Source organism: Sinohyriopsis cumingii, chromosome 18 (assembly GCF_028554795.1).
Source record: "Sinohyriopsis cumingii isolate HCF-2022 chromosome 18, ASM2855479v2, whole genome shotgun sequence".
NCBI classification, from domain to species: domain Eukaryota; kingdom Metazoa; phylum Mollusca; class Bivalvia; order Unionida; family Unionidae; genus Sinohyriopsis; species Sinohyriopsis cumingii.
This window is the reverse complement of record NC_142978.1, coordinates 14236767-14254163: the sequence shown is the minus strand read 5'-3', so window position 1 is coordinate 14254163 and position 17397 is coordinate 14236767. Positions and strand designations below refer to the sequence as shown.

Here is a 17397-nt window from a genome sequence, read left to right as displayed (position 1 = left end):
TAAATTCAATGTTTTATTCAGTTTTAACAGTCGCATTCTCTTCCATAAATTCATACGTTTTATTCAGTTTAACAGTCGTATTCTCTTCCATAAATTCATACGTTTTATTCAGTTTAACAGTCATATTCTCTTCCATAAATTCAATATGTTTTATTCAGTTTAACAGTCATATTCTCTTCCATAAATTCAATATGTTTTATTCAGTTTTAAGTCATATTCTCTTCCATAAATTCAATATGTTTTATTCAGTTTTAAGTCATATTCTCTTCCATAAATTCAATATGTTTTATTCAGTTTTAAGTCATATTCTCTTCCATAAATTCAATGTTTTATTCAGTTTTAACAGTCATATTCTCTTCCATAAATTCAATACGTTTTATTCAGTTCTAACAGTCATATTCTCTTCCATAAATTCATATGTTTTATTCAGTTTTAAGTCATATTCTCTTCCATAAATTCAATATGTTTTATTCAGTTTTAACAGTCATATTCTCTTCCATAAATTCAATGTTTTATTCAGTTTTAACAGTCATATTCTCTTCCATAAATTCAATACGTTTTATTCAGTTTTAAGTCATATTCTCTTCCATAAATTCAATACGTTTTATTCAGTTTTAACATGTCATATTCTCTTCCATAAATTCAATATGTTTTATTCAGTTTTAACAGTCGTATTCTCTTCCATAAATTCAATAGGTTTTATTCAGTTTTAACAGTCGTATTCTCTTCGACAAATTCAATGTTTTATTCAGTTTTAGCAGTCGTATTCTCTTCCATAAATTCAATACGTTTTATTCAGTTTTAACAGTCATATTCTCTTCCATAAATTCATACGTTTTATTCAGTTTTAACAGTCATATTCTCTTCCATAAATTCAATATGTTTTATTCAGTTTCAACAGTCATATTCTCTTCCATAAATTAATACGTTTTATTCAGTTTAACAGTGGTATTCTCTTCCATAAATTCAACAGGTTTTATTCAGTTTTAACAATCATATTCTCTTCCATAAATTCAATGTTTTATTCAGTTTTAACAGTCATATTCTCTTTCATAAATTCAATGTTTTATTCAGTTTTAACAGTCATATTCTCTTCCATAAATTCATATGTTTTATTCAGTTTTAAGTCATATTCTCTTCCATAAATTCAATATGTTTTATTCAGTTTTAAGTCATATTCTCTTCCATAAATTCAATATGTTTTATTCAGTTTTAACAGTCATATTCTCTTCCATAAATTCAATGTTTTATTCAGTTTTAACAGTCGTATTCTCTTCCATAAATTCAATAGGTTTTATTCAGTTTTAAGTCATATTCTCTTCCATAAATTCAATACGTTTTATTCAGTTTTAACAGTCATATTCTCTTCCATAAATTCAATACGTTTTATTCAGTTTTAACAGTCATATTCTCTTCCATAAAATCAATGTTTTATTCAGTTTTAACAGTCGTATTCTCTTCCATAAATTGAATATGTTTAATTCAGTTTTAACAGTCGTATTCTCTTCCATAAATTCAATGTTTTATTCAGTTTTAACAGTCGTATTCTCTTCCATAAATTCAATATGTTTTATTCACTTTTAACAGTCGTATTCGCTTCCATAAATTCATACATTTTATTCAGTTTTAAGTCATATTCTCTTCCATAAATTCATACGTTTTATTCAGTTTTAACAGTCGTATTCTCTTCCATAAATTCATACGCTTTATTCAGTTCTAACAGTCATATTCTCTTGCATAAATTCAATATGTTTTATTCAGTTTTAACAGTCATATCCTCTTCCATAAACTCATACGTTTTATTCAGTTTTAACAGTCGTATTCTCTTCCATAAATTCAATGTTTTATTCAGTTTTAACAGTCGTATTCTCTTCCATAAATTCAATATGTTTTATTCAGTTTTAACAGTTGTATTCTCTTCCATAAATTCAATATGTTTTATTCAGTTTTAACAGTCATATTCTCTTCCATAAATTCAATGTTTTATTCAGTTTTAACAGTCATATTCTCTTCCATAAATTCAATATGTTTTATTCACTTTTAACAGTCGTATTCTCTTCCATAAATTCATACGTTTTATTCAGTTTTAACAGTCGTATTCTTTTCCAAAAATTCAATGTTTTATTCAGTTTTAACAGTCGTATTCTCTTCCATAAATTCATTATGTTTTATTCAGTTTTAACAGTCGTATTCTCTTCCATAAATTCAATGTTTTATTCACTTTTAACAGTCGTATTCTCTTCCATAAATTCATACGTTTTATTCACTTTTAACAGTCGTATTCTTTTCCATAAATTCAATGTTTTATTCAGTTTTAACAGTGGTATTCTCTTCCATAAATTCAATATGTTTTATTCACTTCTAACAGTCGTATTCTCTTCCATAAATTCAATATGTTTTATTCAGTTTTAACAGTCATATTCTCTTCAATAAATTCATACGTTTTATTCAGTTTTAACAGTCATATTCTCTTCCATAAATTCATATGTTTTATTCAGTTTTAACAGTCGTATTCTCTTCCATAAATTCAATGTTTTATTCAGTTTTGACAGTCGTATTCTCTTCCATAAATTGATACGTTTTATTGAGTTTTAACAGTCATATTCTCTTCCATAAATTCAATACGTTTTATTCAGTTTTAACAGTCATATTCTCTTCCATAAATTCATAAGTTTTATTCAGTTTTAACAGTCGTATTCTCTTCCATAAATTCATACGTTTTATTCAGTTTTAACAGTCGTATTCTCTTCCATAAATTCAATGTTTTATTCAGTTTTAACAGTCGTATTCTCTTCCATAAATTGATACGTTTTATTCAGTTTTAACAGTTGCATTCTCTTCCATAAATTCATACGTTTTATTCAGTTTTAACAGTCATATTCTCTTCCATAAATTCAATACGTTTTATTCAGTTTTAACAGTCATATTCTCTTCCATAGATTCATACGTTTTATTCAGTTTTAAGTCATATTCTCTTCCATAGATTCATACGTTTTATTCAGTTTTAACAGTCGTATTCTCTTCCATAAATTCATACATTTTATTCAGTTTTAACAGTCGTATTCTCTTCCATAAATTCAATATGTTTAATTCAGTTTTAACAGTCATATTCTCTTCCATAAATTCATACGTTTTATTCAGTTTTAACAGTCGTATTCTCCTCCATAAATTCAATATGTTTTATTCAGTTTTAACAGTCATATTCTCTTCCATAAATTCATACGTTTTATTCAGTTTTAACAGTTGTATTCTCCTCCATAAATTCAATATGTTTTATTCAGTTTTAACAGTCGTATTCTCTTCCATAAATTCAATATGTTTTGAAGGAGTTTTCCAACAAATTCAGGAACTTTTCAAGGATACAAGAAACTTCAAAAACTTCATTGTATTTTCAATTCAAACCCTCAAATTACATGATTTTTCTGTTCTGTACAAACCACAATTTTTCAAGGCTAGACAAACCATGTTTTTCTTTGGCTGTATAAGGCATGATTTTTCAGGGCTGTATAAACCATGTTATTCAATGGCTGTATAAGGCAGGATTTTTCAAGGCTGTACAAACCATGTTATTCAGTGGTTGTATAAGGCAGGATTTTTCAGATCTGTACAAACCATGTTTTTCTTTGGCTGTATAAGGCAGGATTTTTCAGGGCTGTACAAACCATGCCTCTACAAAACCATGGTTTATAATGACATTTGACAAACCATGTTTTATAATGATATTTGACAAACCATGGTTTATAATGACATTTGACAAACCATGGTTTATAATGATATTTGACAAACCATGGTTTATAATGACATTTGACAAACCATGGTTTATAATGACATTTGACAAACCATGGTTTATAATGACATTTGAAAAAACATGGTTTATAATGATATTTGACAAACCATGGTTTATAATGACATTTGACAAACCATGGTTTATAATGACATTTGATAAACCATGGTTTATAATGACATTTGACAAAGAGCATTTAAGTTAAGGCCTACTTACATATAAATAAAGAAAGCGAAGAATTCTCTTGTGAGTTAGAATATAGATGGCATTGCCTGTCATTCTGTCAACAACAGGAAGTCTATGGACATGGTGTTGGATTAGTGTCCGTATGGCTTCGAACAAAGATGCATCAGGATCTATGTACACAAAGGGCTTCTGTCGATCCTTCAATTCCTCTGAAAAAAGCAAGAAAAGAAACCTTAAAAATATATGCAGATTTATGTGTATGAAACATGCATGTCACGGGACAACCCTAAAGGTCTAACTTCCAAAACCCCAAACATTTGTAAAATTCATTTAAAACTGGCATATCCCCAGTACAGCCAAAAAAGCCTAACTCCAAACAAAGCCAGGAACACTTGGAAAATTCATTTAAAACATACATGTCCCAAATACAGCCCTCAAGGTCTAACTGCCTAAACCTCACTTTTAAATTCATTTAAAACTTTCATGACCCCAGTACAATCCTAACAGTATAACGTCCAAAACCCCAAACACTTGTAAAATTCATTTAAAATTTTCATGTTCCCAGTACAGCCCTTAAGGTCTAACTTCCAAAATCCCAAATACTTGTCAAATCCATTTAAAACTTTCATGTCCCCAGTACAGCCCTTAAGGTCTAACTTTCAAAACCCCCAAACACTTGTATAAATAATTTAAATCTTTCATGTCTCAAGTAAAGCCCAAAAAGCCAAACTCTGAAAAAAAGCCAAGAACACATGCAAAATTTATTTAAATGAAATAAAGTACTGAAAAAGTCATCCAGATGAAGAATCCACATGGTAAAGAGGTTTGTGAGTAGTTGTACCAAAGTCATCCAGATGAAGAATCCACATGGTAAATAGGTTTGTGAGTAGTTGTACCAAAGTCATCCAGATGAAGAATCCACATGGTAAAGAGGTTTGTGAGTAGCTGTACAAAGAAGTTTGAGTCCAAAATAGTGTATCACATTTGAGAAATAAATACAAATATTATTTAATAAAATAACAATAAGATCTACACAGGTCATATGCACACACAGATGTATACCAAAAGTCTTCTATGTTGATATGAGACCAAAAGGACTACATACAAATGCATGTTCCCATCTGCTACTTGGTGGTGTGTCACTTTTTTCCCCTCATACCAAACTTGTCTTGAATCGACCATGCATACTTAAAAAATATTTTGCCTTAAACCTAATGGTGATGAATCCAAATCCCCCTTCTCAGACTGGAAGGTAATGGCTTAAAGCCAAGATGCCAACTAGTCAAATATTTCTCTCCCAGTTGCTTAGTCAATGTTGTCATCCATACAACAGTCATATCATTCACATAATGTCATTCTGACAACAGGATGTCATTCTGACAACAGTGACATCATTCATGTCATCCTGATAATAGCAATATCATTCACATATCATTCTGACAACAGTGACATTTACATGTCATACTGACAACAGTGGCATCATTCACATTCTGACAGGTGACATCATTCATGTCATCCTGACAACAGTGACATCATTCACATATTCTGACAACACTGGCATCATTAAAATGTCATTCTGACAAGTGATATCATTCACATATCATTCTGACAACAGTGACATCATTCACATTCTGACAACACTGGCATCATTAACATGTCATTCTGACAACAGTAACATCATTCACATATTCTGACAACAGTGACATCATTCACATTCTGACAACATTGGCATCAATGTTCACATATTCTGACAACAGTGACATCATTCACATTCTGACAACACTGACATCATTCACATAATGGCTAGTCTGAATCAAGTTTGGAGACTCTAATCTGGAATGCAGTGGTTGGTTGGTTGGTACCCTCACAATTGGCACTATGTATACAATGAGGAAGATGTACAGGATTTTTGTATTCTGTACAAAAAGATGGCAGTTGACAGGTTTCTACAGTCTCAACAAAGTGTTATGCATTTATCAGCAGATCATGGAGCGATGCAGTAGTTAAAAAAATTGCACTTAAAGAATGGTGAATAACAAAAAAAAGAGGAGAAAAAACCCCAAATTATTTAAACTTAACTAAAGAAGCCTTGTTCCAAATTACTCCTTACCTTGAGGATTCCTTGATTTTTCATAACCTCTGATTAGGATCTAGTCTTTTTCTGAACTCAAACTTCTCTGAACTTTCACCTTTGAGCCTGGAAACTAAACTCAATCATATATTAACTCACCTCTCCACTTCTGAATTGTATGTTCCTCTAGTTCATCCATCTGGGCCTGAAAGAGATTGTTATCATGAACACTTTATCAAAACACTGCAAAATGGAAAAACGAGTTAAAACATTTTGAATCCTTGGAATTGAGAAATATTCCTGAAATTTACATTATCATTAAGTGAAATGAACAGAGCTGTTTGTAGATCAATACTGCCATCAAGTCGGCCCAAGAAAAATTAAAGCTTTATAACACGCATGTCCAACTGACAACCTGTAGGCCACACGCGGCCTAGTCCTTCACAGTGTCCTGCTCAGGGCCATGTAGGCAGTCCTTTTGAAAATATGCATTTAATTAATATGCATAATCAGTGATAATGAACTGCTCTTGCTCATGTAGCCCACTACCTTACGCGTTCTGGCCTTCAAGCCAGGAATGGTTCGATGCCCCTGCTTTGCGTTTGACATTAACTATTACTTGGTCACAACATGAATAGCAAATTCTCTACCTCTTACCTAACAAATGGCAATACAGTATGATGCTCACAATTATAAAATTTCTGAAGCAAGTACAAACAAATCATACCAGCTACCATAATCATAAGATTCCTTGTTTCATGGATCTTAATTCTGAAGCCAGTAATGTAGGAACAAGAAGGAATTTCTTACTTAAATACAGGACATTTATGACTTTTCTCCATAAAATACATGGAAAAAATCTTAAATACATGATAATTGTAAGACTTTTTTTTCTCATAAAATAACTGATGAATCATGGTGAGGTTACATGTAACAGAACAGAGAGCTGGTATAGTCCAAAAAACTAACAGTTGAAAGATCCTAACATATAGGAAATACACTAGAATTTTTTCAATGCAATAATTTTTATAGGATCCGATATATTTTATAGAGTTTATAGGATCCGATATATTTTATAGAGTTTATAGGATCCGATATATTTTATAGTGTTTATAGGATCCGATATATTTTATAGTTTATAGGATTCGATACATTTTATAGAGTTTATAGGATCCGATATATTTTATAGAGTTTATAGGATCCGATATATTTTATAGAGTTTACAGGATCTAATATCTTTTATAGAGTTTACAGGATCCAATATATTTTATAGAGTTTACAGGATCCGATATATTTTATAGAGTTTATAGGATCCAATATATTTTATAGAGTTTATAGGATCCGATATATTTTATAGAGTTTATAGGATCCGATATATTTTATAGTGTTTATAGGATTAATATATTCCATGTTGTTTGTTTTAAGTTTAACAAAACATTAACACATTGAAAATTATACAGCACCATGGCAACAGGAGTAACAAACCTTGCCCAAATACAACTCACAACAGCGGATGTTGACTGATCTGGACAAGATTCGAACCCATAACCTTTGGATTGTGAGTCTGGTATGCTAGCCATAAAAGTATTGTGGCTCCCATTTCCTCATAAAAAATATTAAATGGTGGTACTATGGTATAACCTCGATATTAAGTGATATTTCTAAGAAAAATGTACGTGGTGAAGCTTTATGTCAGAAATATGCCACACAAATGAGATTACTTCTGTATTATCTGCTGCTGTATGATGTACACACAACTCAGATCTGGGTCTACATGTGTTTCTGACATTTCGTGTTCAAGTGAATAGTACAGACCCTGATCTACTGGAACTTTAAGTGACTTCTGAAGTGGCTCACTATTCTCCATACTTGTAAGCTAGAATCCCAAACTCATTCTCATACTTCCAGTACCAGTCTGTATCTTTAATCTTAATACAGCTAGAATCCCAAACTCATTCTCATACTTCCAGTACCAGTCTGTATCTTTAATCTGAATACAGCTAGAATCCCAAACTCATTCTTATACTTCCAGTACCAGTTTGTATCTTTAATCTGAATACAGCCAGAATCCCAAACTCATTCTCATACTTCCAGTACCAGTCTGTATCTTTAATCTGAATACAGCTAGAATCCCAGACTCATTCTCATACTTCCAGTACCAGTCTGTATCTTCATCTGAATACAGCTAGAATCCCAAACTCATTCTCATACTTCCAGTACCAGTCTGTATCTTTAATCTGAATACAGCTAGAATCCCAGACTCATTCTCATACTTCCAGTACCAGTCTGTATCTTTAATCTGAATACAGCTAGAATCCCAAACTCATTCTTATACTTCCAGTACCAGTTTGTATCTTTAATCTGAATACAGCCAGAATCCCAAACTCATTCTCATACTTCCAGTACCAGTCTGTATCTTTAATCTGAATACAGCTAGAATCCCAGACTCATTCTCATACTTCCAGTACCAGTCTGTATCTTCATCTGAATACAGCTAGAATCCCAAACTCATTCTCATACTTCCAGTACCAGTCTGTATCTTCATCTGAATACAGCTAGAATCCCAAACTCATTCTCATACTTCCAGTACCAGTCTGTATCTTTAATCTGAATACAGCCAGAATCCCAAACTCATTCTCATACTTCCAGTACCAGTCTGTATCTTTAATCTGAATACAGCTAGAATCCCAGACTCATTCTCATACTTCCAGTACCAGTCTGTATCTTCATCTGAATACAGCTAGAATCCCAAACTCATTCTCATACTTCCAGTACCAGTCTGTATCTTCATCTGAATACAGCTAGAATCCCAAACTCATTCTCATACTTCCAGTACCAGTCTGTATCTTTAATCTGAATACAGCTAGAATCCCAGACTCATTCTCATACTTCCAGTACCAGTCTGTATCTTTAATCTGAATACAGCTAGAATCCCAAACTCATTCTTATACTTCCAGTACCAGTTTGTATCTTTAATCTGAATACAGCCAGAATCCCAAACTCATTCTCATACTTCCAGTACCAGTCTGTATCTTTAATCTGAATACAGCTAGAATCCCAGACTCATTCTCATACTTCCAGTACCAGTCTGTATCTTCATCTGAATACAGCTAGAATCCCAAACTCATTCTCATACTTCCAGTACCAGTCTGTATCTTCATCTGAATACAGCTAGAATCCCAAACTCATTCTCATACTTCCAGTACCAGTCTGTATCTTCATCTGAATACAGCTAGAATCACAGAACTTGCAGATTTTTCCTATGTTTTGGTCCATCTACTAGACTGTCACATTCTGATAATATTGGTAAGTATAATATCTGACTTTCTGGATTTTAAAGGCAAGCTGGAGAATCTTAAGTTTTGAGAATACGCAAACCTGCCATCTATAACAAGACCCCCTCAGTAAAGGCATTTGATATTTTTCCTTAAGATATATCAATTTTCAGTAAGATGTAATAAAATATGATGTATTGCTACTGATTATTTTGGAAAAGATGTACTTAACAAATTCAGAAGTGTGATCATAGACTTGTGGAGCAAAGGCAACCATCCTGTTCAATTAAAACATTTGTGAAGTACACTTGGATCTTAAATACTTCCAGTGCAGTTTCAAAAGCTACTGTTCCAAACCCCATAGAGCTCAATGGCTTCTTGATAGCTCTGAACTTATGAATAATATATAGATAAAAAATTTGGAGGGGGGTGTTCAAATTTCATGTGGCGACAGTAATTATTTTCTCCTCCGATGCGACATACTCAAAACAACTTGACTTTGCATACATTAAATGTAATAACTGCCTTTCCTGCTGAATAGTTCTTTTTATAATTCTGTGATGACTGTTTAAACTTTACAAAACAAAATTTTTGCATTCAGATTTCCATTTTTGAATGCCACTGGTAGAAAGAACTATAACCAACAGCGTTACAGTGCAGACATTTTTCATGGAAAATATGGGAGGGTAAAGCATCTGAGGTACTCCTGTAAATTTCATCTGAATCTGGATCAAACACAGACAAGAAATGATTTGTCCACAATGATCTTATTTTCATAATTATTCTTAAGTCTGTCATTTAATTATCATTTCAAATTTTCATAATTATTCTTAAGTCTGTCATTTAATTATCATTTCAAAATTTTCATAATTATTCTTAAGTCTGTCATTTAATTATCATTTCAAGTTTTCATAATTATTCTTAAGTCTGTCATTTAATTATCATTTCAATAAGACATGTGGTTCAGTTGGAGTTAGTGGGTATTGAATACAGGGTCTGGACTTGACGACAATGTTTGCTGCTAGGTATAAGATGAACACAGTAAATATGAGACTAATGTCAAATGTAAAAACTTTTGTATTTGCTTATAAGTGGATTTTTTTCCTACTCATTCTTCTTTTCTTTGTTACTTTTATCATCATTACTATTACCATTATTACCTGTGGTGTCTTGTAATACTTGTGAAGGATACTGATGAAGTCTGTAATGGTCAGCATACCTAAAATGACATTGATATGAAGTCATTTACTTGTTAATTAAAAGATAATCTAAACAAATATAAAACAAAGTCAGTAATACACTGCTACAAAGTCAGTAATACACTGCTGCATGGCATTGGAAAATCATACATGCATTTAAAACAATAAGGAAATGATTTTTTTCTTTCTTCTAAAACATACTGCCCCTGCAGATCGACCAGAAAATGAATGAGTCAAAAACACTTGTGCAAGTACAGATGTATATCGACCTTTTTTATTTTGCTTAATTGTTATTGTTTTTGCAAGGTATCTGAAGAGGAATATTTAAGGGAAAGGTCTTTTTCTTTTGTCAATTCATGTCAAAATGTTCACCGTCTCCCTATGCTACCCCCCCCCCCAAATACCAGCATAGAAATATAACAAGTTCAACAATGCAGGGAAATCAGAGTTTAAGTGTGTGTAGGTGTGTAGCAAAAGTCCAGAGTTTGCATCGTGTGCTTCCAGCAAATTGGGTTTTAATATGGAAGACAAAATGATATCACCAGGCTAATGCAGACATCACTGAATGGGAACAATGATTCTTCTGTAACAAACACACCCACTTTGAAAGCCATATTCAAGATTGGATCAAAAAGCTCAGTCACTGACACATTCCGGTTTTTTCTTTTACTTGGCTGAATGCCATTTCTCAGCACAAGATAGGCTAGTATAGCCGGTGGAGAAGGAACCCAGGAAAACCCAACAAGAACCCACTGGAAGTTACTGGCAGTTTTCTCACATATCCACATTGGTCAAGCATGAGACTTGAACCCACATGAACAGAAGAGAGATATCAGTAATTGGTAAAGGTGGGTGCTTTAGACCATTCAGCCACCAAGGGACCCAGTCCTAAATGAAAATGTTGGATACAGAGAGGACATTCTCCATTCTTTGAAAAGTACTGAGTGATTCAAGGTGAGATCAGAAATCTCTTGAGTGCCTCGTAAGTGAGAAACTTGATCTTCACAATGAATTTCATCAACAGAGGTCAACAAGCATTCAACTTGTGAAAGTAAAAATAACTTGTGGATTCATACAAATCTTTGCAGTAAACTATGAAATATTTTACTTTTCCTATATGATATAACTGACAATATCTGATTGTATTAATTATTAATCTAACATTTGTCAACAGAATCGGGCTGATTTTCAAAATTTACCATTTTATTAATATAAAGAGAATAAATACTGTGACAAAAAAATGCACTTGTTTTGATTCCAGTCCCTTAAAAATGCACAAATATTTATGTCGATAAAATATCCCCCAGATTTCACTGATTTAAAAGCAAATCTACAGAACAAAATGGAATCTACCAATTTGCCATCTTGCTTCTGTCACATGTATGATAAATTCTTCCAATTACTAAAAGATAAAACACAAAAGGTAAAGATGCTAAAATTCTGCTAAATGTACATAAGTAAAATATGATATCAAAATATGAAATCTTTCAAATGTACTATTTTCTATTTAACAAATATAAACCATATTCACTCAAACAGTCCAAGAATTTCTTGGGTGGTACATCATCATAAAGTTCTGTACAAATTGAATTCGCAAGAAAAGAAGCTGTATATATTAGCCTCCCCCACCAAGAGCGATGAATGGTTTATATCCATTCATTACACTTCCCTTGCCAGCAACACATGTAAATTAGCCAAACCAGACCAAACTGGATATTTATATCCCATTAGCAAGTCACATGACTTGATTAGCACAAGTTCTGGTGACTGACTTTATCTTTTCATTTGAAGAATGCAGTGGGGAGGAGGGTGAAATATTTTCAATTTTTTCAACAAATTCCTTTCTAGTTTTTTGTTTGTTTATTTTGTAATGGCAGCACACTGGAAGGAAGAAAGGCATTAGCTGTGCAAAATTAAATTTCCTATGCCATGAAGGGCACTGACATAAAATGTGTGTGTGTGATTTGGATTTTTAACGTAGCTTTAACAATTTTTCAGTCATATCACCATGATGTCTGCAGTGTGGCAGTTTATAATGATGTCTAGCACTGGGGCATCATGCCACAGACATGTAGCATGATGTCCCACACAGAGATGTAGCATGATGCCCCACACAGGCATGTAGCATGATGTCCCACACAGGCATGTAGCATGATGCCCCACAGAGGCATGTAGCATGATGTCCCACACAGACATGTAGCATGATGTCCCACACAGGCATGTAGCATGATGCCCCACACAGGCATGTAGCATGATGTCCCACACAGACATGTAGCATGATGTCCCACACAGACATGTAGCATGATGTTCCACACAGTCATTATGCATGACCTGAAGTCCATTTTTTCTATAACCCTTCCAAAATCAGTTGTAATTACAATCAGATCAGTTTGCACTCCCTCAAGTAAGAGTTTATTAGTGCTTGTAAGTTTGATTAAAACAATGGGAAATATTGGAAATACTGACATTTGGTGTATCAAGCTCGATTAAAATGATTGGAAAACAAACTTTCAGTTCAAAGCATGGACCTTTGATGGATAAAGCTGGCAATATTCTTGAGAGAACACTCTTTTTATTCAAGTCAAACAATGGACAACCCCGAATTAGCACTCGCTTGAATTTTCAACCCTTGTGCTGAGGTTTTCAAATTTCACCTAAGAATGAGATTTAATTAAAATTACATAAAAAACATTACTGACATTTCAGTTTTTAAAATTGTTACTCAAAGTACAGCAATTATGATTCACTGATTGTATCTTCAAATTCTACTGAAATCATTCGAGTCTGACATGTGCAGCCTGTGACCTGGTTTTAACAGCTTATCTGGCCAGTGCTTTGTAGCAAGCTGCACATGCCTTGGTTAACTAAAGTTTTAGTCTGGGGATAGGTATGGATGGAAGAAAACATCAGACTTTTAGGTTCTGGATAATGGAGACTACTGTACTTAAGTATATTTTTTAAAAAGCTCTTTCTTTTTTGTTTGTAATGACAGCAATCAAGTTCATCTTAGCAATTCAAGGGTTTTTGTACCACTTTATTTGACATCCACCAGTAGCAAACAAAACTGATTGGTCAGTGAGAGCCCATGTGACCTGTAGCAAACAAAATTGATTGGTCAGTGAGAGCTCATGTGACGTGTAGCAAACAAAATTGATTGGTCAATTGAGATAGCTCACTGTCTGACCTGATTGGCATTCAATATTATGAGTTTTATGATGTCCACATGCTTTGAAAGAAAACAGGTGTGAAAGGTTTAAATGGACAAAACTAAATTTGACATGTATTGTCCACAGATGTCACAATGATTATTCCCAACTATCTTTCAGCTGCATCCAAATGGACAGGAAAAGAGTAAATACTGCCAAGGGATTTGTAAAACAAAGTAGATTGATGACCCCTGGTGCAAAGATGGATGGTAAAGCTTGGAGTCGCTCATTCTAAGATGATCATGAAATTCTGTCAAAAATATGTTCGGCTGCTACTGAGAAGTCAGATATAGTAAATGACTTGGTCTATTCAAGAAATCACAATTTCAAACTATAACTATTTTATGAAAGCTGGAAATCTGAACCTGTCCTTGATGAAGACAACCATTTGTCCTGTTCATTGATCTTCCAGAGACTGACTATTGCATTCAAGTCATAAAATGCAAATAGATCAATACAGAATTTATCATCATCCTAAAGATATTGGATTACTGTCCACACTTACTGTCTGTATCTGTGTAACAGCTCTATTCAAAATAAAGACCATGATGTACCACTGTATGACAGTGTGCCAGAAGATTTTGCTTGCACTATTTTCTTGAAATTGCAAAGTAAAATAGAGAGTTCAAGCCCAGATCACCCATTACATCTAATCACCATATATCATTCCATGAAGTCATCTGCTTTTAAATTCCAAGAGATGTCCCTGTACCTCTTCTTTTCATAAATATTCAGTATGGGGAAAATGTTCAGTCACGTTGCTAACTTTTTTGCTACACAAGTACTAGTCATAATTTTCACTAATTAAAATTATGAAAATAGGACAGTCACCTACATTTCTATGACTGAACATTGAAGGACAGTCACCTACATTTCTATGACTGAACATTGAAGGAGAGTCACCCAACATTTCTATGATGGAACACTGAAGGGAAGTCACCTACATTTCTATGACTGAACATTGAAGGACAGTCACCTACATTTCTGTGACTGAACATTGATCCCAAAGTATGAAGGACAAACAAGCCTATCACACAATTCATTGTCTTAGCTTTGTAATGATTCATCCCCAGCATGAAGAAAATCTATCAAAGGCCTTTAGGAAATGCAAATAAACGACCCAAAATATTTAACAGTTTTTCTGGCTGTGACCATAATGAAATCAGGGTAAAATGGGTGAGAAAACATGTCAATGACTGAATTGTCATGGATTAAGTATGACAAGAAAAAGGGGTGAGAAAGCATGTCAATGACTGACTTGTCATGGATTAAGTATGACAAGAAAAAGGGGTGAGAAAGCATGTCAATGACTGAATTGTCATGGATTAAGTATGACAAGAAAAAGGGGTGAGAAAGCATGTCAATGACTGACTTGTCATGGATTAAGTATGACAAGAAAAAGGGGTGAGAAAGCATGTCAATGACTGACTTGTCATGGATTAAGTATGACAAGAAAAAGGGGTGAGAAAGCATGTCAATGACTGAATTGTCATGGATTAAGTATGACAAGAATCTAGGATTTCAGAAATATATACAACAATTTTTTAAAACCAAAACCCTAAGAAACTGTTGATGCTGCCTCCATTGGCAGAAAAGAGCTAGTCTTTCTCCAGTTTATGAGGGGTTAACAAAAAAGCACCAATCCACTGGATGTAGGTTCAGCACCAATTTGAACAAGCGTCCACTGGATGTAGGTTCAGTTAAGAACAGCTAACCATCATAAGAAGTCTTGTGGTGAAAATGCCATCCATTCCTGAGTAGTAGTAACAAGATTTTCAAGATGGCCACCATGATGACAGTATGTGATGTCAGATCAGCACTGTCAACCAGACACGGCAAGTCTTTTGGTGAAAAGCATTAAATCCATCATATTGGCCATACTGGACCAACTAGACACGACAAGTCTTTTGGTGAAAAACATTAAATCCATCATATTGGCCATAATGGACCAACTAGACACGACAAGTCTTTTGGTGAAAAGCATTAAATCGATATGACCATCCATCCACGAAGAGTAGTGATACCCACATTTTCATGATGGTCATCATATTGGCCATACTGGAGTTCAGATCAGCACCAATTTCATTTCAGACCAACTAGACATCACAAGAGGTCCTCTAGTGCAAAAATTCCTGCAAAATTTAATTTAACTCATTAACCTCTGGCACCTAGTTTACCTGTGAAGGAGGTAGTACCCAACTTCCAAGCTCTGTAGCATCAAGGTCATTTAAGATACACTCAAGTGGGTGGTATTAAAGAAGTCAGACGTAGCTCTACAATGATACCAAATAATCTGGACTTTCTAGTTGCATTACAAAATACAGATAGAAAAACCTCATTTTTTGGACCCGATTTTTTTCTCCACCAGAAACTTCCCCATGTTGGAATCCGATGTGTCTCTGGATTTTAGAATTTTTGGCCTCAGATCTAAGGCTGACCTGTCTGAATTGCACACAAGACATGCAAACCTTTGCAAAAAGTAGGATAAGATGGGGATTTGGAATAAAAAGTGGCCTGGATACGAAAATGATGGGCCAGTTAAGAAAGAAAAAAAGCCCCCAAAATGTGTTTCCCTACTAGCATTGCGGTGAAAATGACAACAAAAAAAAACTCCAGGTGTTCATAAGTTAACTTAAATTTTACCTAATCAGATTTTATTCTCTAGACCATAGTTTAAGTTCAGATACAGCATTGCAGAAAAGTTTGTGGGAATCTTATAAACTGGTTCACCTACCCACATAATCCTGCTTTTCACTGTCCCAGAGTGGTGCTGCCCTTACACCATTGTATACCAGAGCAAAGAATGCTTTCTTCACCTGGAAAGACATAACAAACAAATTGTATTGCACAAGTAGACACAGCTTGAAAAAGGTTTGTAAATTTTATTTTTCAAATGTATGACAGCACAAAAATTTCCAACACACTCAGAAACGATTGTGCCATTTTGTTATTTTTTCATCCTTCACTCGATACCATAGTACATCATTTTATTTGGAGGTCAGTTTATACTGGAGTAAATTGTACAAAGTACAGTGATCTCTCACTATAACATTATTCAAGGCAACCGTTATAGTGTACCACGTGAGAGACAAGGTTGCATTATATGAGTACATTATACACAGTACAGTGCTCCCTTAAAATAATGCTATTAAAGGAAGATTGTTTTTGTTATTGTAGGTTTCAACAACATTTTAACACATTATTGTTTGTTTTATGCTTAGAAAATGGCAACTAAGTGCCTTTTCAAAACCCGCAACCCTTGGTGTCAGATGCTTTACCAACAGAGCTCCTACTTGGAAGCCATACAAGTGAAATGAATTATAGGTGTGGTGTCCTTGTAATGAATTGTATTACACACAATATAGTCATCCCTCATTACACTTCTGTTCAATGGAGCCATAAAAAATTTACCAGTTATAGCTGAGGTGACCTTGTAAAGAGATACAATATTCATGATGCCACCTGCTTTATAAAATGAAGTGTTATATTAAGTACTTTACAGTCCACTGTACTTTGTAGTCCTGCATGCAAATACCTGCTTCATAAATGGACTATTTTATTGAGACACTTGCACTGACAGTCCACTGTACTTTGTAGTCCTGCATGCAAATACCTGCTTCATAAATGGACTATTTTATTGAGACACGTGCACTGACAGTCCACTGTACTTTGTAGT

General features: G+C 33.7%; 1 protein-coding gene across 1 annotated transcript in view; it reads right to left on the bottom strand.

The window, feature by feature from the left end:
• LOC149776126 (uncharacterized) overlaps positions 1–17397 on the bottom strand; it is a 613155-nt gene that overhangs the window by 28467 nt on the left and 567291 nt on the right. The window contains exons 9-12 of the mRNA XM_089942586.1: positions 16456–16537; positions 10477–10535; positions 6201–6246; positions 4001–4179 (exon numbers count right to left, since the gene is read on the bottom strand). Of these exons, the coding sequence (XP_089798712.1) occupies positions 4001–4179; positions 6201–6246; positions 10477–10535; positions 16456–16537 (366 nt within the window). The remainder of the gene's footprint in view (positions 1–4000; positions 4180–6200; positions 6247–10476; positions 10536–16455; positions 16538–17397) is intronic.